An 18,416-nucleotide genomic window follows, 5' to 3' on the forward strand; every position below is an offset into this window, starting at 1 on the left:
CATTAGTTAATTTGCCTATTCAAATATAATCAACAAATAAATGATCCAATACATTGAATTAAAATAAATCAATTAAATCAAGTAAGTTGAATATAAATAAATACATTGAATTACATTAAATCAAAACTACTGAAATTAAATCCATCCATCCATCCATCGTCAAGCGCTTATCCTGCATACAGGGGCTGGAGCCAATTCCAGCTGACATCAGGCGCAAGGCGGGTACACCCTGGACAGGTCGCCAGTCCATCGCAAACTTAAATTAAATTGAAAACTCAAATTTTAATTTAATTATCTATATAAATTATTTAACTATTAAGTATTTTTTAAATCAAAATTTTCTTGATTACAGTAACTTGTTTTACAATTTTTAGTTTTGTTTTTTTTAATATAGAGACCAACCAATACCTTGAAAAAATGCCCACCCATACAACTCATGTATAACTAAATGTCACGCATTTCCTGTGTGTCAGCAGATAAGCTAGGAAATTGTTTCCAAAGTGCTATTTCATTACTTTGAACACCTTGCCCTGCTCATTCTTTCCAGTTTCAAGACTGAATTTCAAGTGTAATCAAGTTTCTTCGGAGCACATAGAAAAACAGGAAAATCACAAAGCACTGTACAGAAAGAAAATAGATATTTCATAGCTTTGGCTCTCTGGTGCCTGGATGATTCAAAGATGTAAACGTTGAAAGATGATAGCGGGCATGGAAGGCTGTCAGAGAGTCAGATGGACTAATAAAAAAGGACATTATAGCAATGAGGGAGAGAGCGTTTAGTGCTCTATCTCCTCTTTCCTGAGTTTAATAGTACCCGTGAGTCATCTGCCTGGTTTCAAATGTACTGTGTAAATGGTAGAATACAATAGTGTAATATAACTTCATATCCATTTGCATCAGATAATCTAACTGGATCTATGTATATCCTAGAGGAAATCTCTATCTTAGATCGTTTAATGTAAGACTGAAGCATAAACAAATAAGACAACGATATGATGATCATATGTGGAATAACACACAGATAAAAAAGAAAATGTATTATTATTTATATAATACTGTGACAACACAACTGGAAACTACTGTATAATGGAAATAAGATATGGTGTTAGGCAGAGTATTAAGGCAGAGTATAAATTGTATTCTTCCCGTTAGAGATTCTGCTGTTTATGCAAACCTAGCTGTGTGAATCCCCGTCGAGGATTGGTCCCTCCGGAGATGAGACCGCCTACTTCTTGGTTGATGTTCGCGGGCGTCGGTTTTTGGTCAGACTAAACCTACCAATCAGAAGTCTCCAATCAACCCCAGCTGCTAAATAGCTTGTGTGTCCACATTTCAGCATGGCTGTGAATCAGTGATCAGTCTGTGTTACTGTTGAGTTGCATGTCATCGTGTTTAGTTTAGAAAGTGTTTATATTTCATAGTGTTGCCTGTCAGAGTGGCTTCAGTCAGTACAGAGGTCCTTGTAATTCACTTTGTTTTGTTTGTTTGTTTTGTTTGGCTACCAGGTGTACTTTTTAGTTTAATGGGACCCCCCCTCCTCCCCCTTCTGTATTTATGATGGAAATAAAGAGTAGGCTGCATAATGACAAGACATCAAACTACTGTCATATTCTTTAATTATAATAAAAATATCCTGCTCAGAACTGCCGCTTCATAACATCATTGTATTACTGACTTAATCTCAGATGTTTAGCGAAGTTTGCCGTCTTTGCACACACATCACTCACAGCGTCATTATTACCTTCACAGCTAAAATACAGGAAGACGTGACTGCTTTTACAGTGAGCCATAGTCAGTTTTCAATCGTGGGAAATGTAAAGGCAAAGGGCTGCAGCGGCTGACTTCAAAGGAGCTCCGTCACAGAGCCGTAGCAAAAGTATGACTTTGACAGGCCGAAGGAGAGGTAGTTCCTATCAACCGAGTATAATTAGACCATCTGTGTGACCGTAAGATATTTATGATAAAACACACTCACTCTAAATGACTGTGTTTAGATATCGAACCTTTTATATTAGTATCGATCCTAGAGCAAGAAACGTTGATGTCAGAAATATCAATACCGATCTGCACATCACTAATAGGCTAACTGCTAGTTTGTTGTCTTTATTCGTTTTTAGTGAGCTTATGGGTGCTGACTTCTTATGGTTATTTTGTTCTCGAATATAACAAGTGTATTTTGAGCCAAGAGCCAACAGGTCAAATTTACCTGCGGCTGTTTTTTGATTGTATGTATCTTTGTTTCAATATAATTTTCAAGTCCCCCAGTCTTTGACTTCTCCTAAAAGTGTGTTATGTAGCACCCCCTATTGTTAAAAAATGTCAAGATAAAGCCAGATTTAAAAAATGGGCATTTATAATAAGTGCCAGTGGGTATAATTGCCCCCTGTAGATGAATACCGTCATTTTAGCGCTGTTCATTTCACGCATTTAGATAAACATTCTGTGTTGCTATTGGAAACGCCTTTTCCACTACAGGCCTTACACTTGCTCAGCGCAGTGAGTGAAGGAGAGTCTGATAGTGGGGGCTGAGCGCTGTGTCCTAGGTTGATTCTGCATCTGAGGGGTCATTATCTGACAGCGATCCACTTGTATGAAGTAAACATGCATAAAAGCTGCTGCTTATAGCTTTTGTGTAGGCTACATGATCATCAAAACTAATGCTGCAGTAGCCTAGTTTTTCGCTGTGATAGAGGTGTGTTCTGCGGTCCCTTCAAGAGAGCGTGCGGCTCCCTCGTGTGCTTTTTGACCAGCTATAACTTTTCCAGTGCTGTGTATTTTTTAGTAAAAGTGATCATTAAACATTTTTCCTTTGGGTAAAAATCTACTATGAATTTTGGAATTGATAATAATCGTTTCGTTTTATTTGGACTTTCAAACTTTTGTGTTATTCTCTGGATGCCCGATGGAGTCAAAAAAACAAGCAGAACAGTAAGAACTAGCTGACATTATGAGGCTATTATTATTACCGCCTATAAAACACTACAACAGTCAGTCATATTTTGTAAATGTGTAAATTGTATGCTGCATTTAAATTCAGCTGTGTTTAGAATATAACCAGGCTATAACATCTATAAAAGAGCCGCTGCGTGTGAACGTGCCCTTCACAGATGCGCAGCCCAAGCGATCAACCTGCACGGTGAAGACAATGAATAAAATAGAATAAACATTCTGTAAATGCCTGAAATATGGGGATGGTGTTTATAGGAAATGCACAGCCAAGGTGCTGAATGTTTCCCAAAGTGTGTTGGAGCAACATGTAGCAGAAATAATCACAAAATCAATGCATTTCTAGCCTACTCAAGACATTGAGTTATTTATTAAGGACCGCTAAATTTTACCCGCTATTGCTCTTATATTTATAGGCTACAACGAACCCTGGCGGTTCTAGTGTTAACTGTCTTTGGGATAAGACCCTCTTTTGTTTTATTTTGTTTAACGGCTGTTTGTCAGCACCTGTACAACTCTTCTTTTTTTGTATTTCTTGTGCAAGCACTCCCGTGGTTAATTAAACTCGTCAGCATTAACCAGAACCATTCCAGTTGTTGTTTTCCACCTCCATTTTCAATCCCAATCATATGTTACTGCTCTCCTTAACAAGCCAGGTCATAACAATGGTAAAACGGTTTGCATAAAATCGGAAGACTCAAGTACCTCAAAATTGTACTTAAGCAGTACAAACAGTACAATTTATTTAAATTAAAGTAATTACATTAAATTAATGAATTTAATTTAATTTCATTGTCTTTTAACATTAGCCAGCAGATGGTGGCAGCAGAACGTGGATGATTACATTAGCCGAACATTTTTATAGTCATGGCAAAGCCAGCAAGCAACTCACTCTCTCTTCTTTTCTTTCTATTCTGCGAAAAGCAGTCTAATCAAGTTAACTTTGCTTAACTACAAAGCTGGTAGCAAGCTAACATTAGATAGCTGATGTTTACTAACCGTTCAGGTGACCCACCTATCCGCGTGTGTTTCCAGGTGCCTGATAAAGTTTGATGTGTTTGATCCAGCATGCTTATTTTGGTGTTGCATTTAGCAACTGTTTTGTTTGGGCCTTGTGTGAAGTAACCCTGCGTTCATGTGTCAGAATAATCGGGAAAAATTAGTTCCCCTCCGGTAAATTGACTTGAATGCCCCCTCAAGTTGGAATGACACCTCCGAAATTGTGCGAAAATTTTGGTACACGACTTACTGAGTTTATGTCATAATGCTCAGAAACATGTAATTTCTTTTTATTAATTCATGTATTGCGTATCATGTAGTATCATAACAGTTAGTTGCTGCCCACATAGAGTAACATAGTAACAAAATTCTAAGTCAGGTAAAGCAATATTTTCGTGGTTTTAGAAAATGTAGTAGACTGGTGCAGGAACAAATCTGGGACAAAATCACTAAGCGTTAAACTGTTTCTGTATACTTTGGTAGCAACATCACATACATAACCAATCATCCAGACACTATACAAAAACGTCCATGTTGTTTCCACATTAAGAACGATCTCCCAACTCGGGAAATGGGACCGTCTGAGGAGTAGATGAATGCAGCATTATTATAGCCAAAGTTATGACAAATGGCACAGCAGCTGCGGGTGTGCTCACATGGCTGAGCGCACCGGATGCATAAGGTCACACACGATAATAAGGAAGGTAATGACATTCAGCTCGTCAGACAAAAATAAAGATTGTTTAGGATTCCCAAATCTCGAGTCCGAGTCAAGTCTCAAGTCAAGTCTCGACTTGAGTCTAAATTGAGTGCCCATCTCTGGTACCAGTGGAGAACATGGTAATATGTATAGGTAGTTGTACTGCACATCATATTGCATTGTCGTTTTTACTATACAAATTTCTCTGGGAAAGATTTTATGAGGTAGAAATAACAACACTGCTTGAGTCAAACATCAGTGGGAAAAACAACATAGTTAAGAAAGAGGCAGAAAACATGATGTGATTATAATTATAAAAACTCTTTCCAACCACGCTCTGTTTTACAGTTCAAAGTTTACAATTAGCTAATTTGACCTTTGTGTTAAGATCATTTTGTCCTTGTTCATGGTCTCTCTGAGCCTCGAGACCCCTGTGACGAGTGTCTAAGTAGGGCGTTTCCTGTCCCATTTTCTCTGGGATCCTGGTTCTCGGGTACCCAGCCACGAGGTGGTGGGAGCTGGGGAGGATGCACTGGTTGCTCCTGTTCTCCTGTACATTCAGAGTCAGTGGGATCTTCGTCTCCGTCTACCCGAGCCGAAGAGCGCCTCCTGGGTGCAATAACTGGTGCTCTCCTGCCTTCAGACTCCAGGCTTCCAGGACCCCTCACCTCATCTACCCCCGGAGAGAGTGAGTGTGGGTTGGCCGAAATGGCTGACAGCTCGCCTGCACTTCCAGACTCCTCGATGGTGTTCAACCTCCTCATGGGAAGCTGAGCGCGGGATGAGGAGCGTGGCGTCACACCAGAGGACTGGAGACGGGCTGAGAGTTGGGACACATCACTACCACCACCTAAAATAATAGTATTTGAGCATTTAGTTTATTGTAAAACAATTTTTGATTTTGTTTTTTTTTTATAACCAATTAATTTAAAGTGAACAAAGACTGTGATTTATTTATCTGACCAAATTAAATTTGTATTAACCATGACTATTCCTTCTAAGGGCAAAGCCAGTCTCCAGATCTTGTCCAGGTTGGAGGGAATAGTACTTTTGAGACCTGGGGACGTTTTGTTCAGCCTGGAAGAGGAGAAAGAGTGAAGGTAACACAGGTAGGGATAAAAAAAACATATTTTTTAAGTCTTCTATAACAGAAACCCACCAGGTGGCGGAAACTTCCAGCACGGACGCTGCTTCGGATGCTCGTGTGACGGCGAATCAGAATCTCCCTGGTTTGGCTGTTGTCGGGCAGATTGTATTTGTTGGTGTAAGTCATTGTCTGGAAAACATGGAAACGTATTTGGTGAGAGCTGAACATAAATGCTATCTACATACATAGGTTGGAATATTAAATTGAATTCATGCTGACAAGCCCTGACATAACAATAACTGTGCTCCTTTAAATATGAATCATTTATTGATCTTGTGTCAACAAATCCATTTAAAAGACCAAAACCAACAATTAATTGATCCAGCTAAGTATTTCTTGTGTATCAAAGCCTGATAAAGCTTCTTCCTCTGTGCCACAGAGCTCAATTGAAAACCAATGAACTGAGGCGGGTAGCTCACCGCTAGAGCATGTGACCAATGTACAAAGACCAGAGTCCTTGCTGCAGCGGCCCAGGTTTTAGACTGACTCGCAGCCCTTTGCTGCATGTCGTCCCCTCTCTCACTCCCACATTTCCTGTCTCTCATCTGTCCTATCTCAAATAAAGGCACAAAAAACCCCAAAAAATAACTGTAAGAAAGAAAAGAAAAACACACACTGTAGATTATTTTGACGCAATCCGACATACACCGACCTGTTGCCCCAGATACTCACTAGAGCATCAAATGTGGATTCACCTGCCACTGAAAATAGTGATTTTCGACAAATGCACTATTTCGTCTTGTTTGAGTGATGTTTGCTCAAAACTGTAAAAAGTCATGCTCACATAACACAAAATACTAGTTTAAAAAATGTATTTGTTAGGTTTTACAGATGTTGGACCCAGAAGCAGACACAGGCAACTGAGAATAATAATTAAAAAGAGATTTTTATTGTAAAGAGGAGCGGGCAGTGGAGATGGAGAGAGCTGAGATGTTTCTGGGGAAGGCAGAAGCTTGTAAGCAGTAGGTGAGTGGAAGAGCAGGCTGGATGAATGAGAGAGGTTGGCGTGGCCTGCGGGCGTTGCTTTGGAGAGGCAGGTTGAGAACTAGCAGGCACTCAGGTGAGTGTGTTCCTAAAGCACAAAGAAACACTGAATTAAGTAGCTGAATAACACAACAGAATATTCATGCGTAAAGCTACAAAAAACGTGAGGAAGTCCTGAGAGGTAGCTACCAGAGTATTGCAGACTGAACAGCCTGGCGATGAGAGGGTGAAGTACCGGTGTAGATAAGCAGCAGCGTGATGAGAACCTGGTGTGCTTGAATAGCAGACAGGGAGGCCGGAGAGAGAGTGGAGATCACCACTCCCACGTACAGACACAGACACAGACAAGAATAGCAGGGGAAGGGAGAGAAAACACAAGGACCCTTGCAGTCACGGCCGTGACCATGACAGTGTTGTTTTATTAAGTCTGACCAATTTAAAATAAGTTTATTTTTCATGAGGTTGCTTTAATCATGAATTTGTCAACCAAAGTTAAATGTATCACTACTTATCGCTAACTTGTAGTCATCAGGAATTTAAGTAGTGAAATGGTATTAAATCCTATTAAATCAGCACAAGACTTAATATAATTGGCCACATCTCATATAGGTGTCCTTGCAAGTGTTGTATTTACCTTCTGTCTGACCTTGTACATGTTCTTAGACAGGATGTCGTACATTTTCCTCACGTCAGCAGCCAGGAACGTTTTCCGCGGTCGAGACGCCTCCCTCCACTCGCTGCTGATATGAGGCGAGCGCAATGAACGGTGAATAAGAGATATTGCTTGAATGTAATGTTTTGCAATTACTATCGACATTAAGATGGGTGGCAATTAGGAGAGGATAAAGATTTCCATCTGATGGGAAAACAGCATCATCAGCGGCTGCAGGCAAATTAGATTTAGTTTCATGCATTTAGCTGATGCAGTCATACTGACACTTAGTAAGCAGATACAGTTTCAGTACATTGACTAGTACATCTCTAATAAGCAGCAATAAAAAGTATAACTTTTTGGTTGAAAGGTTGTAGCTCTTTGGTTTCAAAGTTCAAAACAATTTATGCAAATATTAGCAAATACAGACATTATCAGTGGAGGAATGTACAATTACACAAGTACAATTTTGATGTACTTTACTTGAGTATTTCCATTCATGCTACTTCTAATATTGTACTTTTTATTTATTATTATTATTTTTATTTATGTGTCAGCTTTAGGTACTTTTGCAAAAATCTTTTTAGAGTTTATGAAATATGCTTGGATGTAACAATTTAACTATTAAAACGTTTCATGGTTCTACCTTCCCAAATGTGAAAATTTGTTGCATTTAATAATAATTTAATAAGTATTACACAGTAAACAGTACAATCCTGCTTTTTTATGAGTAAAAATAATTCAATTAGTCACAAGGGAAATTTTTTCTGCTTTGAGTACTTTTACTTTTAATACAATGAGTACACTTTCCTGATTATACTTAAAAACTTTTACTTAAGTAATCAGGCTGTAGAACTTACTGTGGAGAAACAGTAGATGGCGCTGTGCTCACGTCTCCAATAGGTGTGTCCAGTAACTCCATGGCATTCTGCAGCTCCAGTTTCTTATACAAAGACACCATGCTGGACTTGTCTCGGAGCAGAATGCGCCTCAAAAAACGGTCGTTAAACTTCTTTAACCTGACACAAAGACAAAGGAATAAACACCACTGATCTATCAAGCTTTGTGATCTTGATGTTGATCAAAATTAATACATTTTTTTAAGTTGATGTTTTTCTAAAATCTAACTATTGAACAGACAGATAGGTAGATCCTACTTGTCTTTCCAGTAATGGTGGCTCCATTGTCCACACACGTCCTCAAGACCACAAGCAATGTGTTCCATCAGCTGGACAAAACACAAGCAAACACACACATCCCGGAACAGTTAATGTAATTCACCAGCTGGAGACAAAATCCATTAAAAATAAGAATTAAAAATATTTTAAAGGTAAGAAGGGAAAGCAATGTATATGAATGGACAAACAGCTGCATTACAGTGAGAGCTGATACTTGCCCTGGTGTGAATCTCAGCGCTGATGTTCAGGTCTTTCTTGGTTCTCCTGGTGTATATGTATTCTACTATGGGACGGATGCTGATGCCCTGGAAAGAAAACAAAATATATAAAGGGCCACAGAAGCTGCTCATTCATGTATAGATGTAAATACACCAATTATTAGCACTTAGATAGGACATTTAAGAAGGGTTTGTAAAAGATCTGTGTTGTGTTATTCAGTTTTAATGTTTTCCACTGTGTTATTTTGTTTGGTTTATACAGAAACAAGTTGTGAACACAATTATTAACACATCATCATCTTTAAGTTGATGTGGCGAAATATTTACACAGCCAACAGTCACAAAGCAAGATGATCATTCATTTGGAGTTGTGTTTGTGTCCAACATTCTCTCTCTTTTAGCTCGGTTTTTGGTCTCCTCCATCTGCTGGGGGAAATATCTGGCTCTCTAGCTGCTAAAATAACTTTAACTGAATTTGCCCTTAATTTGATTAGAAGAATGTCTCCAGATGTAGCATTTTTCAAATTGCACTTTTTAACATAGGGGGTGCTACAGTAATTGTTTACTTTTTGGATTTTGACAAAACCAAATTCAAATTCATATATGAAACATATTGCGATACTAGCCGATCCCAGTATGCCTTGGGCAAGAGAAAGGGCCATGGACAGGTAACCAATATCATAGGACTAACACACATTATGAACTTTTTTAGCTTATAAAAACTGCCCATCAAAGTCCTCTCATATACGGGAGATTTAAAATGCCTAAATAAAATAAAATCAAGTAAAGAAATAAACTGAAATGCAATGTGCATTGTTAATTTCCATTTTATGTATACATTTACTGTCATAATTAAATGAAAAATGTGTTATAAGGAGAATTATTTAGCTTTTGTCTTTAATAACTCTCCAAAAATTTCCAGCAAAACTAAATAATTGTCCTTTCAACTTGTGGTTTTCATTTAATCAAATGCAAGCTTAAAAAAGAAATACATATAACAATGTATATTATTGCTCACTTTACTTCTGTGTTTGATTTGTTTTTATTTGAGCCATCTAAATCTTCCATATCTTCCATATTAAGCAAAGTTGAGTTTCCTGCCTAAGATCTCACCTGTATGAAAACATTGAATATAATGATGACAACTGAAGTAGTGACAAACAGGTTCTTTCTCCTGATGTTACTGGGCAAAGTGAAGACCAGGCCGAAGCAGATTGCCCCTCGCAGGCTTCCGTAGGAGAAGCTGAACTGGTCCTTGAAAGAGAACCGGCTGGTGCGGAACGGGTTGATGATCTGCGTCAGCACCAGAATGCCTGCAAGACAAAGTGTGAAGAAAATAAGAGTGATGTGAGATGACTTAGGGGAAGGGGACAGAGTTTGTTAGGATCTTCTTAGTTCTCACCAATTCCTCTCCAGAGGAACGAAAACAGCAGCGTAAACAGGATGTATGCCCAGTTCCACTCGTGTTCAGCTGTTATGGTAACAACACCCAGAAAGAAGAAGATAATGATTTCTGATATGGCGGCCATTATCTTGACAACATGGTGGATGGTGGTGCAGGATCTCTGGGATACATTCTCCTCCACGTAGTACTTCATGGTTATGGCACATGTTGTTATGCTGTAAGGAGGGATAAAAGTGTGTGGTTAAGCATTTACTTATAGCCCTGCAAATAAACCCAAAATCTTTGGTCAGGATTCTCTTTTTTTCTCTCTGTGCATCAGGTTAAAAACAGCCACTGTGCAACGGGGTTATTTCTAGGGAATGCACTTTGCTTTGCATGTTTATCTCTCATTTTAGGTACGTAGGTAGGTTTATAGTCACAATATAACAAGTTATAGAGTGAAATTGAGTTTTGTAACTCCCTTCTGCTACTTAGCAGACAATATACATTAATATAGAAGCAATTCTGAAAAATGAAAAACACACAAAAAATGAAATAAACTATCATCACTGGAGCAGTGCTGTGGATGAATTAGGGTTTAAAAGTCGGAAAGTCGGAAAAAGCTGTTCTGCAGTCTGGTGGTGTGGCAGCAGAAACTTCCATGTCTCTTCCCAGAAGGCAGCAGGGTAAACAGGCTGTGGCTGGGTGGGTACTGTCCTTTACTATCCTTTGGGCTCTGCGTAGGCACATCAGCTCACTGATATCACTGATGCTCGGGAGATGGGTACCAATGATCTTCTGAGCAGTTTTAATCACCCGCTGCAGAGCCCTCCGTTCCTGGGCCGTGCACATCCCATGCAAGTTTATGATGTTTCTCGTCTGGTTGCTTTCTATTGCTCCTCTGTAAAAGCTGACAAGAACTTGGCATGGGAATTTCCTCAAGAAATACAGTCGTTTCTGAACTTTCTTCACCAGCGTGGAGGTGTGAGATGACCATGTCAGGTTCTCAGTGATGCTGATTCCCAGGAACCTGAAACTGTTCACCTGCTTTTTTATTTAGCATTCTGTTTAATGCAATTATAACTTTTCTTTTCTAAATGAAGACATTGTTAAGATCACTAAAATATCATACTCACTTGCTGCCTAAGCCTTCTATTATTGTCTGGGCCTGTTGTTATCTTGATATGGACATGTAAACAACTAAACCACTTTATATGAAGGACGCTGCATATTTGCCTTCTCCCAGAGCTGAGGTGCCCAATATAATATGATTATCCCATCTATGAGCATAATAGATTTGAACATCATAGATGGTTAGAATTAATTCTTTCACCTATATATATCCATACAAAGTGGAGACCTGTGCGCCATGTGCCAAGCCCAACAGCACTGTTCGATCCACCCATATTTGCTCCCTACCTATGCTTCTCAAAAATTATTGTTCAGCTGGTACAGCTGGTAGCCTGCTGAGTGAAAGCCAAGATCAGTTTCACCGGCAACATTAAGACATTCGCCACTAGACATTGCTATAAAACAAATAGCAACTGAGGCAAATTAAATAATTTCCATCAAATGAAAGCCTCACTCTGAGAAAAAAAGATGATTCGTTAAATATGTCAGAATCAATCCACTAATCATCTGACTTAGATGTTACAGCTCGTAGACTACATTTGTTCTGCCTAGACTAAATACGCTATTAATGGGAGGTGAAAGTATTTCTATTGCTTCTGGTGCAGGCTGCTTTCCTACACAGCCTCCAGTGGCACCACAGTGAGCAGTGAAAAACCAGACCTTGAGTTGAAAAGGTATTTGCCTGATTTTCTAAATGTTTGCATCTGTCCAGCTCATTAATATCTGGTACAAGTGCACCAGTTAAAGCTCTCTAACACAACTTGGAGGGCAGCTCATTTGGTTAATGTAAAAATTGTAGATAACAGACTAGTTGTGTTGAAGGTATAAATGGCAAATGTAGCAAGGTTAAAAGTAGATTACTGGCCCAAAAGAATACTCGAGTGAAGAGTAAAAATACAGTTTTAAAAAGGAATGTGAAAAGTTACCATTCCTAAAAAAACAACAAACTTCTTTACTCATTTGTGTTACTTGAGTTACTGCCCAGCCCTGGTAACTTGTAGAAATATTTTGAGCCTATAATGTTTAACGTTGTTAAATAACAAATGCATTTAAACTTGTCACATTTCCGCTTTAGTGTTCACATAGTTCTTTTAACAGCCATGCGGGAATGTTGACCGAGCACTTTTTGTCATTGTTACAAATTCATGGAAGAGAATTGGGACTTCATGGAAGTGAATCACGTGTCACACGTTTTGAACTTGCATAACCTCACACTAGGTTAAGAAGCATGTTTTTACAAGTTGCACAAATGGCAGGCATCAGATGTCTAAAAGGTCCAGAGGATAAAGATCCATATCTTTGTGTAAAGTCTTGACCACATTATGTACTGTAGCTACTGGAAAAAAGCCAAGCAAGCATGTCTCTCTTGTCTGTAAGCTATACTGTAATTAACTGTATAAGGGAAGCAAAAAATAACTAAATTAAAGGATTGATTTCTCGGTTGTTTGAATTTGCCAACTTCTAGTCATGAGGCTGTTTCTCTAAGCTCTAACTTTCCAACCACTCATGTTGTAATGATAATATGATTTTACACTTGTTGATGGTGAAGGATTATAACTTTATACTTTGTAAATATTCTACTTAAGAACACAGGTACTTTCTACATCTACCCCACTACATTTTAGAGGGAAATATTGTTCTTTTTACTTACATTTATTTTCTGTTACTTTATACTTCCACTCCACTACATGTGATTACTGGAGTTACTTAGATTAACATTTTGCATACTGCACACAGTATTCATAATACTAAGTAATTCTTGTCTGTGATTGAGTCCTAAAAGTTTTCTTTAAAAAAAAAAATCTTCCATCATTTCTACACATCCATCCACCTGTTTCGATAAGAGTCAACTGGATTTGTCTCATTAAGGTGACTTTTTGTTGATTCTAAAGCAGCAATCCCCTGTTCTGTCTTTCACAATTCTCACTCTAATTTTGAAAAAGTTCTAGAAACAAAACAGTTTCTTTCAGAAACAGGTTCAAATAATTCAAGGTCAGATATTTCCCCCCACTAATTTTGAGAAAAAAACAATACTTTTTACTTAACGACTTAAAGCTTGGGTAGACAATGTCAGAGAAACTAGCAAGAGACAGCTAGATTTTGAAAGTATCCAACCAAAGAAACCACAGCCCCTCCTTTCAGACCTCTCTCCAAAGCCACTCCCAGAAAACACATTTTTGTGCTCAATGTGTGCACGAGCAGAGTACACTTCCCCAGGACATCATTATCACAGGAAGTGTATGTCCACAAATCCACTTACAAATCAAAGAAAAAAAGACACTCCTCATAACCCCAGAATTGTCTTCCTGATGAGTGTTTTAACTTATGATACTTTAAATATATTTTGCTTATAATAATTCTGTGCTTTTACTAGCAAAAGTTAAACTCTGAATGCAAGATTTTTATCTCATTACTTTGTCCACCACTGCCTGTTGGATGCAAATTAATAGGTATTTTGTAGACAATTGTGTGTGGCCTGCACTCACGCCAACATGCTGGAGAAGGCAAAACACTCGGCCAGCAAGTATGCCAGGTAGCTGTACACGAAGACAAAGAGGGGCTCGATCTGACAGACATTGTAGGTGAAACGTGTGGTGAAGGCAGCCACGAATCCAAACAGAAGGCCGAAGACGACACCGCCGATTGCCGCCACAAAGAACTTGGCAAATTCCAAAAACACATCAGTGGATTCGACAACATGCAAGTCTGCCAAAAAGGAGGACATGCTGTAAAGTGCCTGGGAGACAAAGACAGAAAAAAAGATTACATACAGTGCAGTGCAAGGTTAGATGGTCAGTGAAGCAATGAGTGACTCTTATCAAGTGAAACCCAGCTAACACAAAGGCGGGCCTATTATTGTTGATAGTTCCATTCAACAGTAGATGTTGAACTGGCCAAACTAGATTAACGGAAAACTGCAGGGGCACTCAGATCCACTCCCCCCCCCCCCCCCTTTTAACAAATGCACACCTTTTGGTTATGTTATAATCAGAGAAATGTGTTATTTACTGATATAATGTTGCATTCTTTGTTTTAAAAGATCACTTTAGTGATCATACCACAACAGATGTCTTCAGCATTTAAATGTTTTGCAAAGGGATATACCTGAGGCTTCTCAGAGTCAAAACTCATCCAAATCTTGTGACACAGACATGATGCAGGTTTTTACCTGCAGTGTGACTTACATGTCCTGGGGATGTCATCACGTTGCAAAGTGTATGTCCATTAAGGTCTATATAACCTTATAATAACCATATAACTCCAGAACTTGCCTGAGAATAATAAAAATTTTTGTTTTCTTCAGTATCAAGGTAATCCGGTGATAGTTGTCTGTAAATCCATGCGTACATGATGCGGATAGCTAATTCAGCATGTTTTTAATGGTGCTAATTTATCAAACTGTAAACAAATATAGCCTATATAAACAAATTGGCGCTCAAATTGTAGCCCAGTAAAAAATCGGTTTACTTTGTTTTACTTTATACTTTGCATCTAAACTATTAGTGGTTAATGTGAATATGATGACCTGGAGGCATTCATTATATGCACTCTGTCTCTGTCAGGGAGGAAGATGTTATATTTAACTTGTGATGATGATATAACAATATCCTGTGGACTTCTAGGCTCAAATCACAAGAATAATTCTTTACCCTGCTTATATGTAATCTATGACCAATAGACTTAGGAACAGTTTCTTCCAACAAGCCATCACTCTGATGAACAGCTGACTCTGACTCACAATGTCAGGAACCATTCCTGTGCAATGATTCCTGTTTACTGGCTACCACTTACCTTTTATTTATTTATTCATCATTCTCCATTTCAAAGCTGTTCATACTGTTCATATTGTCATATTGTATATACTGTATACCAAATCTACCTACCTCATGTACATAACACCTGCACATAATACTTATTTATTCCAGCATTCTTTGAACTCATCACACTGTGTACATGTATGCTTGTATGTGTATGTGCACCTGTGTATTACATCCACCTCCGACATGTACATAATAATAATATTAATGGTAATAATAATTTTCTCCTGCATCCTTTGCACTCTGCTCATTGTACTATTGTCTCAATCTGTTTGTCTATTTTTGCTTATAGTGTGTATATATGTGTTCTCTATACTTTAGCCTGTGTTTGATTTGATTACTGTATCTATGGTATTATTGTATAAGTAAGCACATCGTGAGCATTGTACAATCCAGAGTCAAATTCCTCGTATGTGTACACATACCTGGCAATAAAGCTGATTCTGATTCTGATGACTATTCCACAGTCTAGTTTTATAGAAACAATCCACACAAACAAAAACACACATACCCTGAACTCACCAAAGTGACAGCATCGTTGAAGAGTCCCTCTCCAAATATGACTATATATATCTGCTCATTGACTCCAGTATCCTCAAACACATTCAGCGCAGCCATGGTGTCCACAGCTGAGATGATGGAGGCAAACAGCAAGTTGTCCTGCAGGGAAGTGAGTGGAAAGGTTTATTCCCTCTGTCAGGTTTTGGGACCAAAATTATTAATTAACATTTAGAGTGCCTTTTCTATCATGTCAAAGCAGTCAAGTTTATTAAAACATTTTCTTAAGAGATACTGAAATGTCTCAATTATTTGCTACGTTTCTCCACAAGGTGCACGTTGGAGTAATTATTTTAGGTTGGGGATAATTGGTTCAAGTGTGGCGCACAGCAAGTGGTTTTTGACCATGTAAGGACTGGCTTTAGTTAGGTTTTACTGTCAGAGATTTCCACATTTTCAGAACAGTTTTCAATTCAATTCAAATTAGCTTTATTGGCACGAATATGTAACAACAATATTGCCAAAGCATCATACATACTACATGAGAACAATCAACCCCATACATTTCATTAAACAAGTTTCTTTGATGTTTTAACATTTATTTGTGACCTTGGAAACAACAGCTTTCAGTTATATCACATATAATGATGATCTGACATGATTGAAAGCTCCAGAACAGCTACTAAATGGATCAATTCTCACATGTAAATACCACACATTGCATCAAAAACACACAAACATCACCTTTGACATTTCAATCAGAGGAAACCACTTAGTGAAAACCCAGGGTCTTGAGCTGGGATCAGACTGATGCACACACTCTTGCTCTTCCTGGGACTTTAACTGACCTGCAGGGTTATGTCTTGAATTTCAAACACCTCAAACTGGCAGATGGCGAAGAGGGAAAGCCCAATGCCGATACTGTTCCACATAGTTCCAACCACCGAGTACCACAGCACCGTGCCGGCGTTTTCGAAGAACAGCCTTGTGGGCATGAAGTAGCTGTTGTCGAGGGCCATGGGTGGGAGCATGAAGAGAATGAAGATGTTTGAGCTTAGCACAGCAGGGGGTATCTCTTTGACCGAGTGTATGATGCCACCAACGATGAGGCCGATGGCAATAATGAGGCAGGACTCTGGGATCCAGACAGTGATTTTATGGTAAATGTGGAAACCTGGAGAGAAGAAAAGACTGACCTCTGAGCTCTTGTGATGGCCTTCAGCCCCCAATATTAAGGCTATATATGTTATACAAAGCAATGTTTCTGCAATTATTCTGATACAAACCCTTCTTTATGCACAAACATAAAACTCAACACATGTGTTTCATCCAAACATACCAATTTTGGCAAGAGAGGCCAGCAGTATCCAAAGTGTAAACTCAAAGGGGACCTGGATCTGATGGTAGTTCATCGAGAACACAGGAAAGCTTGGCTTTTCCTTATTTGGGAAGGCCTGGTGTTCTTTGTGAGTATGTTTGACACCGGCCGCAGGTTTGGATTCCTGAAGCTCACATTTCCCTCCCACGCCGCAGAGCACAAGGAGCAGAAGCAAACAACAGGCTCCTCTCTCAGTCCTGACTGCAAACAAAGCAGAGGTCCCCATTTCCACTGGTCAACACAGATCTCAAGTATTTCCAGAGCAAGTCATGAAACACTGAAAATATAAGTTCCAAGGCATTTAAAACAAAAAGTATTTTCAGTAGACTGGAGCCAATAAAAAACTACAATAACAGCTGTCATGCAGGCCTTTACTCCACTCCATGTCCAGAGCAATTCAAACAATAAACAAACAAGTTTCAACTGAATTTTTTAAGGGTTTTTGTAAGATAAAATTAAAGATACAAAGTGCTCTTTCTAAACCGTCTTCACAGAATCCTGTCTGATGTGTAACTCAAAACTGGCTTCATCTGTCCTGTTGCTGAACCTGCTTGTCACATCACCTGTGACGTGTGCCCTGCCTTAAGGGTGGAGCCCAAGACATGAAAAGAACAGTTACAGTTACACTACGATGTTTGTGAGTTCCTATTAGACCACTCCTGCTCTGATTCACAGAAAATCACTATGCAAATGACCTGTAACAAACATGGACAAAGCAGGTTTGTGCAAAGCTGGAACTGCAGGTTTAAACTCTGATGATGAAATCTGCAATACCACATGAGGGCGATAGAAGGCAGTACTTCCACTCAAACACACTATACGCAACCATATTTCAATGCATTGTCATGTACAATACATACACACATATACAGACCGTATACAACTGTTTGCAGTCTATTTTATCTGATACTAGTTTATCAGTTCACTTGTTTGACAATTTTAGCCAAACCAGGGAGTGGGTCTGCTAATTATCTTCAGCTGGACAACCCATATACATCTGTTGAGCTTCTTATTTAGATATGACAATGTTTATCTTTATAGTCCCTGTTAAATATAGAAATGATAAATAAAATAAACAGATTTTAAAACAGCATTTTCAGTTTTGTGAATGCTATTGTAGCCTAGAAATTGTTGTTAGTTTTTTATCATTTAGGTAGCCTTATTTAAGTAAGTAAAAGTTAAGAATATTTCATCAAAATGTAATTAAGGCATCTAAAGTAAAAGTAGTAATTTGCAGAAAAATTTCCCTTGATCTTTACATTATGGGATTGTTATTCCATATTCATTTATGCATGTGCTAGTTCATGCTGTAGCTGATTCAGATTTATCTAATTTAGGGTCAAGTACAAGGCATACTAAATTATCCTACATAAAACTCCTTAT

At 38.6% G+C, this 18,416-nt stretch overlaps 1 protein-coding gene across 4 annotated transcripts; it reads right to left on the reverse strand.

Annotated features, from left to right (window-relative positions):
• Nucleotides 1–4,219: 4,219 nt before the first annotated feature.
• Nucleotides 4,220–17,551, reverse strand: LOC119905043 (sodium/hydrogen exchanger 2-like). Of its 4 annotated transcripts, none has more exons than XM_038721752.1 (13): nt 16,995–17,551; nt 16,504–16,829; nt 15,680–15,817; nt 13,826–14,076; nt 10,227–10,444; nt 9,938–10,137; nt 8,825–8,911; nt 8,586–8,656; nt 8,289–8,447; nt 7,411–7,513; nt 5,805–5,921; nt 5,629–5,722; nt 4,220–5,495 (listed from the first exon to the last, which is right to left on the reverse strand). In XM_038721752.1, exons 1-13 carry the CDS (start codon nt 17,257–17,259, stop codon nt 5,050–5,052), a joined length of 2,475 nt encoding a protein of 824 aa, XP_038577680.1. In that variant the 5' UTR covers nt 17,260–17,551; the 3' UTR covers nt 4,220–5,049. The 4 variants fall into 4 exon arrangements, with proteins under 4 accessions (XP_038577680.1, XP_038577672.1, XP_038577696.1 ...); XM_038721744.1 differs by having other exon boundaries at nt 7,411–7,516; XM_038721768.1 differs by lacking the exons at nt 4,220–5,495; nt 5,629–5,722; nt 5,805–5,921 and adding exons at nt 6,659–6,864; nt 6,966–7,050.
• Nucleotides 17,552–18,416: the final 865 nt, after the last annotated feature.

This window comes from Micropterus salmoides, unplaced genomic scaffold (assembly GCF_014851395.1).
Source record: "Micropterus salmoides isolate LMB-PRFRI ecotype aquatic unplaced genomic scaffold, ASM1485139v1 Ms_hic_scaffold_1, whole genome shotgun sequence".
Lineage (NCBI taxonomy): Eukaryota > Metazoa > Chordata > Actinopteri > Centrarchiformes > Centrarchidae > Micropterus > Micropterus salmoides.

Excerpts from the sequence above, each read along its gene's own strand:
- LOC119905043 (XM_038721744.1), bottom strand. The coding sequence starts at position 17,259 with ATGGGGACCTCTGCTTTGTTTGCAGTCAGGACTGAGAGAGGAGCCTGT. Across the intron at positions 10,138-10,226 it reads GTTCCTCTGGAGAGGAATTG|GCATTCTGGTGCTGACGCAG; the intron begins GTGAGAACTAAG and ends TTTGTCTTGCAG. Across the intron at positions 8,912-9,937 it reads TATTCAATGTTTTCATACAG|GGCATCAGCATCCGTCCCAT; the intron begins GTGAGATCTTAG and ends TTTTCTTTCCAG.